This window comes from Cryptotermes secundus, unplaced genomic scaffold (assembly GCF_002891405.2).
Source record: "Cryptotermes secundus unplaced genomic scaffold, Csec_1.0 scaffold488, whole genome shotgun sequence".
NCBI lineage: Eukaryota > Metazoa > Arthropoda > Insecta > Blattodea > Kalotermitidae > Cryptotermes > Cryptotermes secundus.
The window spans coordinates 38,716-46,945 of NW_019736404.1; the positions used below are offsets into that span (position 1 = coordinate 38,716).

Sequence of the window (8,230 nt, forward strand, 5' to 3'; positions counted from 1 at the left end):
ACCTGCAAGAAGACCACACTTTTCTCGGGCCATTATCTCCGTAACCGTTCAACTTTGGCCATAGGTGTTTTGGGTTATATCGGCATACTTTAACATAAGGAACACCCTCCCGAAGTTTGGCACATTCCTCCTGGGACGCCCTGTATATACACAGGGTGTCCCAGGAGGAATGTGCCAGACTTTGGGAGGATGTTCCTTGTGTTAAAGTATGCCGATATAACCCAGAACACCTAGTTATGGTTACAGAGATAATGGCCCAAGAAAAGTGTGGTTTTTGGGCGGGTCCACGCACTGTACCTGTCAGCTGACAAGTCTTATCAATGTTTGCCCTTGAGTGTGGTAATTATGGCTCACACTAGCTGCATGCACTCGCATACCAGAATGTGCAGTCAGCCATGTTACGTCAGTGCTTGCCATTCATGTGTCATGTATAGTGCTTGGAACCCTAACGACAACTATGACATGGCGTGCGATTTTTTTGTAGTTCAATTTAATGGCTTCATGTCACTCACAAGTTAGTTTGATGTTATATACATTATTAACATTACAGAAACCACATATTCATGGCAGTTTTAATATGTATTTTGTAATCAACAAGTGTGTAACACCTGTCAAAGTTTTACACTTCTCAGCCATTATCTCCGTAACCGTTCAACTTTGGCCATAGGTGTTTTGGGTTATATCGGCATACTTTAACATAAGGAACACCCTCCCAAAGTCTGGCACATTCCTCCTGGGACGTCGTATATATATATATATATATTTTTTTCCTGCACAGTACTCCAATTTTGCTCAGTCTTTCATCATAGCACTTAGATATATAAGATTTCCTTAAGTTGACTTGCCTGAAGGCTCTGTCCAAACATACTGTAGAAGAAAATTTCTGACTTTGGGGTTATTTATTGTAAAAAGTGCTATGTTTTCTGACACAGAGAGCTTTGCAGAGATCTGTTTCAAAAATGCAAAATTTGGAATCCTGAAGAACTTCTGGCGGAAAACTCACCAGTTAGAGATTGCCTATCTGGTCAGTGTCTGAGATGACATTGGTGGCGATATGCTTGGACACTTTTGCTTGTTAGTAATAATTCTTGATTTCATTTTTCATTTCACTTTACTCAGCTGAATGAATGCAAATTACAATTTTGAATCTCAATTCATTATATCAAAATCCCACACTGTAGGAACTGTATTATAGAAAGTGATGTTATATGAGGGCTGAGGATATACTCATTGTTGATTTCTCTAAAGAAAGGTAAACAAATGAGTAGGTTAACTTAGAATTCTGATTATATAGTAGGTTATTTGTGTAATGATAAATGTTGGGCATGTTCCAAGTATCATTCCTATTCTGTAAAGGAATGAAGGAACAAGCTCATAAAACAACATTTATTCATCATAGTATTGATAAATGAGTCTTTAATTTTGAAGTTTGTCTTTAAAAGTAACTGGTGAAAAACTATAACAGTTGTAAGGTATTTCTGTGATACATGAGTGGTATTAGCGAGATGATTATTTGTAATTTATTAAAAATTTGTCATTTCACAAAGAAATTTTAAAGCTGTGCATGTTTTGTTGGTGGCCTGAAAAGTAGGAACAGTTACAGTTAACAGTATAAATGATATATTAACAATATAGTGGGGTACAAAGAACAACATATTGTCACGTGTTGGGTATGTCACGCGACAAATAAATCCACGTGGGTCTCAGATTCACCGAATCTTTATTGGACTCTCACACTTATACACTGTACAATTATCACCTTAACTGCATGCCACGGCGGCTACCTTCCAACCGTCTTGTATGGTGACTAAATCTCAACTATCTTCAGCGGCAGCTTCCTGAAGACTGTGTTCTGTATCTCTCTGCATCTATCACGAGACTCTTCTTCGGTGGTTATTTCCAGACTGACTTCTCCTTTTCAAAGCTGTGCTATATATACCTCGGCGGTTGCTATACAATGAGCCTTTGTTATAACCGTGGAAACTCATCTCTATGCAATGCTCACTGTTAGAATTACAGTATCGCTATTGTTACTTCCTATGCAACGGTCTGTCCTAGCGTTTCCATAGAAGTGACTCTTCTGGATTCCAAACAGGTTACAGTATAAAACTGGGTCAAATAATCTGAGTAACCCTTATAATTTCTCTCAGGTAAGAGGGTGGAAACATTGCAGAAGTATATGTCTCAGTGGCTGAGGGAGTGCATATACTACCAGTCATCAGTTCTCATATTTGATGATTTGGATTCAATTGCCGATATCGGAAGTTCAGCTCCAGGGCAACCAGTATCTGAAGAAGATTACTACTATACTAGGTAATTTATGATGTCCACATTTCTGTATATTTAATTTAGTCATAATACTTCTTCTGTAAACAAACACAGTATATTTGTAGAAACAGCATGTTTTTCTCTCTGTTCTGCTGTAATTGAATAAAATATTAATATGTGAGGTTTGAAGTTCTCATAGCAGTGAAAATTAAGATTATGATATTCTGTAATGTGATGCCATTTAATTTAGTTGGTAGGTATCAAGATTTTGAAGAAACCTGTTGCTTCCAAGGTAGAAACTGCCCTAAAGAAGGAGGCAGCAGGTTCCTCCAAAATGTTAATAAAAGTAAAGTAAAGCACTGTGCTGTGAAGAAATGGAGTGGAAGTATAGCTCCACCATTCTTGACCTCAGCACTAGATTGAGATGAATGGTCAGCTTCACGCCCCTGCCACTTTACCGCCAGGGGAAGAGTCCCCAGTACCCATTAGGTTGGAGGCTGGGTTGGCCCCAGACCTAGTCTCTATGCTCCCAAGAAGAGAAAATTTTGCACTGCTGGGAATCAAACCTGGGCTGTTGAGCCCATAGCCATCTCAGGAGACCATAATGTTAAAATACTATATGCAGTTCAAACTTCAGATCGATAATATCCAATACTGTATTTCTGGATTTTTATAACTTTATTTCCTTTGAACAGACATGTTAATCCTATTAAATAAACTTTATGTGTTTTTATAATTTTTGTAGTGTTCTTATAATCTAATTTCATTGAGATTTTACCAGATGCTGTGCACTGAATATGAAAAATATTTTTGAATGAAAATTTGATACTGCACTGTCATTTTACTTCTCCAGTTTTTAATAGACCAGTCTTTTAATTAAGTTTTGGCATAACCTATCCATTTTTACAGAAAGGTTAATGGGAGGTGTGATTTAGTTATTATATAACTTGGGATTCTTTCTTACCCATAAGTCCCTGTGTATCAGTTTTACTATCTGAAAATCATTAGGTGTAACCTCATATGTAAATTTTTAATACATGAAAAGAGATGCTTTCAGTAGTACAGTATTTGTAGGCATGTTCATGTAGGTAGTACTTGACTTGTCAGAAATTAGACTGAAAAGAAATCAGTGCATACTGTCTGAATGTCCACTGAAATAGATTTAGAATTATCTCATTTCTGTGCAGCTTGTCAGTAAGGTTATTGAGGATTATTCACTGTCATATTTGGGAATGCATATGTTTACAATTAATAGCATGGCAGCTCTTTTAATTTTTAGGTAAGACAATGCTAATGTCACTCAGAAGGCTGTCCTAAAATTTGTTATGATTCTAAAAAGTGTACAAGCAATGTTAATGTTATTTGTATGGGAAACTGAAATAACAGTGTGGTGCTGTCATCTGTGTGTGCATGCATGCACACTCACCCACACACCTTACACAGATGCATTTGCTTTAGGTTTGATGTTTGTGGTATGGTGTGGCAAGAGATTATGTGGTCTGACAGTAAAGTTCGCGAACTCATCACGGTAAAAGTCATACATATCTCATTCCTGAATATCATTGTGGTCGCCAAAAGTACTCCTCTTGGGAGGCTAGTCACAGAGGCCAGTGCCTAGTCCACCATTCAAAACAATTTTGGACTGGTTTTGTGGAAAGGCCTTCAGAGCTGCTGTTGTATTACTCCTGATGTCATCAAAAGCCTTCCTTCCAGTATTTCCTTTATCTTCGGGAACAGAAAAGAGTCACAGGGGGCTAGATCCAGTGAATAGGGAGGGTGTTCCAGCACAGTTATTTGTTTACTAGCTAAAAACTCCCTCACAGACAGTGCTATGTGAGCATGTGGATTGTCATGATACATGATCCATGAGTTGGTGACAGCAAACTAAAATGCACTCAGACAATAATAGACACCACTCAGAAAGAGACTGCCATAGATCAACAACAACACAGCTGTGAAATGCTGATATGCCAATGTCATCAAACCACACTAAGGTTTCTGTACACTGCTGCCACGGCAATCAGACAATAGCAAGTTCACGAACTTTATTGTCAGACTTGGTATGTACAAATCTACAACTTCCATATGGATTTTTCTTTTGTTTGTTTTGTAAAATGCCAGTACAATGACTGCAGGAACCTTACTTTCTAGATTCTTCAGCGTATTATTCCATTTTCTTATATTGCAGAGTTGGTGAAAAACTAAATGAACTTCTAGAAGAGTTCCAGTTGTCAAATTGTGTATCAATCATAGCTACAGCACCATCTGTTTTAAAAGTCAACTCCTCCCTGGTAGCACCACGTGGTTGGCACATTTTCAAAACTGTGTTGGAAATTCCAGATTTGAATAAGGTTAATACTCGTACTTACGTTGTTTTATGTAATCATAACTTAATTTTATGTAGGTGATTATTATTTAGTCTTTTGTCTTCTGTGTCACCATGGAGGATTTGTTGAAGGTAATCATAAAACAAGGGGCACATGGTAGCATAGTTGGTTGGGGCACTATACTACAAGCCAGAAGGTCACGGGTTGAAGTTCTGATGAGGTCATTGGATTTTTTTTTCAGTTGACCTAATCCTTTCAGCTGCACTATGGCCCTGGTGTTGACTCAGTCTCTAACAGAAATAAGTACCAGGAATATTCTTGGGGGTAAAGGGTGGCTGGTGCATAGGGCTGACAACCTTGCCGCCATCTATGAGCCGATTGTCTAGAAATTGTGGGTTTCTCAACATCTCACAACCCTATGGGCCTCCGCGGCTTGTTATCCCGATACCTTTACTTTTACTTTTACTTTTACTTTTAATCTTAACTCTTTGACTGGCGTGGGCTCATTTTTGCGCCTGGACAATGCCAGCCGTTCTCTGGCGTTGGCGTGTTTTAGCACTTTGATACACTCTTCCCTTCTTTGCTGTCTTGGCACTCGTCAACCAAAGACATATTTATGATAGTTTTTGTGCATGGTTGTAAAGGACCCTTGTTGACTTTGTGGGGGTCTATATTACTGTCAGAACCCTCCGAGAAGGAAAAGGTCAGAAAATATTTCACATTCATTCAGTTTCACCATGGCTTCACGCAGCAAGTGTCGGAGTGTTCCTACAGACCAGCTGGAAAGTGTTGTGAACGAGATTTGTGCTGATGATGAAATAATGATTCCTGAATTAGATAAAGTTGATGGTGACAATAATACAGTGGTAGACAATGATCCACAAGACAGTAATCATGAACATTTAGCCACCACGAGTGCGGTGCCTGACACGCCCATCTCATGGATGTACGGAGACATTGTACCAACAATAGTTCCATTTGCTAGTAGTTCCGGGATCAAAATTGATATAACACATAAGATGCACCCCTTTTCATGGATTAAAATTTTTCTGGATGACGACTTAGTAAATCACATCACAACTGAAACCAATCGCTATGCTCACCAGCACTTCAACACACATGAGCCAGCTCCTAATTCTCGAGAACACAATTACAAATATGTCACACCAGATGAAATGTGGACATACTTAGGAATTGTGTTCATGACAGGAATCGACAAACGCCCCGAAATTGAAGAATGTTGGTCCACTAGGCCCCTATTTCACACTCCATGGTATGGACAAAAGATGTCTTTGCGGCGGTTCCAACAGATCTCGAAATTTCTTCATCTTGCAGACAACGATGCACGACCAGCCGACTGTGAAGATCGCCTGTATGAAGTTAGGCCAATTATAGACTCATTAGTGTGGAAATTTAGAAACACATATCCCTGAAAAGGAAATTGCAATAGATGAGGGAATGATCACTTGGAAAGAACGTCTTATCTTCCGAGTATATATGCCTGACAAACCTGATAAGTACGGTATAAAGGCTTATCTTGTTTGTGAATCGACAAGTGGATATTTTAGGAATTTTGAAATTTATTGCCGAAAATCAAGACCTATAAAGGAATTAGTTGTCGATCTGTTGGGGCCACAGCTTCTAGATAAAGGGTATCATCTCTACCAGGATAACTATTACAGTAGTGTAGAATTGTGTGAGATGTTATGACAGAGAAATACCTATGTGTGTGGTACCTTCAGAATGGACAGAGTAGCTCCTGAAGAATTAAAGGATGACATAAAAGATTTAAAAAAAGGGAAATCTGTGTTTTCTAGGAAGGGGCAGGTTCTCATACAGGTGTGGAGAGATAAAAGAGACATCAAACTTATCTCCACTCTTCACACAGCAAAAATCGTAGAATCTGCAAAAACGAATCGCAAAGGAGAAAAAATATGCAGACCCAAGGTAATTCGGGACTAGAGGGGTTGACAGGGCCGATCAAATGCTGCATTATTATCCTTGTTCCCGCAAAATTGTAAAGTGGACAAAGAAACTGGTGTTTTTCTTGTTGCAAATGGCAGCGTCGAATAGTTTCATTCTATTCAAAAAGAACACAACAAACAAAATATACAAGAAGAGAAAATACAAATTCAAAGATTTTATATTGGACTGTATAGAAAAAATGACAGAACCAAACAAACGGTGTGGAGAGGGAGAAGAGTCAAGAAATGAAGTGGATGATGAATCTATTGCTTCAGACTCTAGTGCAGTCACGCCTCCGCCCACGACCTTGAAACGACCACCAGTGAAGGACCCAGCAAATCGTCTAGAGGGAAGCCTGAAAATACACAAAATGGTCCATGTTCCTCCCAGTAACAAGAAGAAGAATGCTGCCATGAGAAAGTGTCACATGTGTGCTAAGCACAAGATTAGAAAAGAAACAAGTGTCATGTGTGCAAGCTGTGGTGTGGCTCTCTGCAAACTTTCATGTTTCAATGTTTATCACATGAAGAAAAACTACTAAAAAGGTATGGAAAGACGTTTTTTGCATAAAATATTGTCTTTTTATTAGTTCCTGAAAATTTATTTTTTAAAAACCAATGTTTGTTGAAGTTATTTTAAAAAAAGTAAACGCATGCATCTTAGCAACTTAAAGCCTAAAGGGTCTGCCAGGACAGGGGTTGCATTTAAATACCCTTCGCGCCAGTCAAAGAGTTAAAACAAAAATATGGCATCCATGCCAAGTCTATTCTTAGGTTTCAGTTCGACTGTGATAGCTAATGAATTGCTAAAGATGTTTATATCAGATTTTGTATGGAGATCTTGAATCAAGCAGGAAAATTGGAGAATTTGAAAACGGAAATGCAGAAGAATGAGATATCTGTCTTAAGTGTCAGCGAAATGTGGTGGAAAGGACAAGGTGAAATAAGAAGTGGTGATTATACAGTATATTATTCTGGAGGTGAACAGGCTGAAAGAGGTGTGTCAGTAGTGGTGCATAAAAGTGTAGTGAGGGGTGTTGTTAAGAAGATTGTTTGTAATGACAGAATTATTGCTCTGAAGATAAAGGCAGAACCAGTAGATATACTGATTATGCAAGTATGCATGCTGTCATCAGAATATGAAGATGATGAAGTGGAAAAAGTGTATGACACAATTGAAGAAATTCTTCAGGAAGATGGAAGCATCATATTGGGAGACTGGAATAGCATTGTTGGAGATGAATCAAATCAGAATATTGTTGGATTACATGGGCTAGGAGACGGAATCACAGGGGTCAAATGCTTATTGACTTTTGTGAAAGAAATGGACTGATTGTTACCAGCACTTGGTTCAGGAAGCCAAAGAGAAGACTTTACACATGGAAGGTACCTGGGGATTGGAGGCGGCATCAGCTGGACTACATCCTTGTGAAACATTTTTTTTTTATATATATATTTATTAGCAATCAGAATAAATACATTCTTTTAGCTAATTTGCTAATTTAAACACCGTCCTCGTGTGCTTATTGTGTCGTGATGAGGGCTCCTCCAATGAGAGATCCTCTAACCATCAAGTAGATCTGCGGGCCATAATTTCTTTAGCCTTCTTCGTTGTTGTTGTTCCAGTAGGGGCTGCAGTAATGTATTGCTATGGTGTCCTAGTTTATCGTG

At 38.6% G+C, this 8,230-nt stretch overlaps 1 protein-coding gene across 5 annotated transcripts in view; it reads left to right on the forward strand.

The window, feature by feature from the left end:
- Window positions 1-8,230, forward strand: part of LOC111869880 (eukaryotic translation initiation factor 2-alpha kinase 1) — a 64,829-nt gene that overhangs the window by 5,136 nt on the left and 51,463 nt on the right. For 2 of the 5 annotated variants that reach the window (XM_023861727.2, XM_023861728.2), the window contains exons 2-3: window positions 2,151-2,313; window positions 4,457-4,619. In XM_023861727.2, the coding sequence (XP_023717495.1) occupies window positions 2,180-2,313; window positions 4,457-4,619 (297 nt within the window). In that variant the 5' untranslated portion in view covers window positions 2,151-2,179. Of the gene's footprint in view, window positions 1-2,150; window positions 2,314-4,456; window positions 4,620-8,230 lie in introns of those variants that run through there. The other 3 variants (XM_023861730.1, XM_023861729.1, XM_023861731.1) reach the window with 3 other exon arrangements.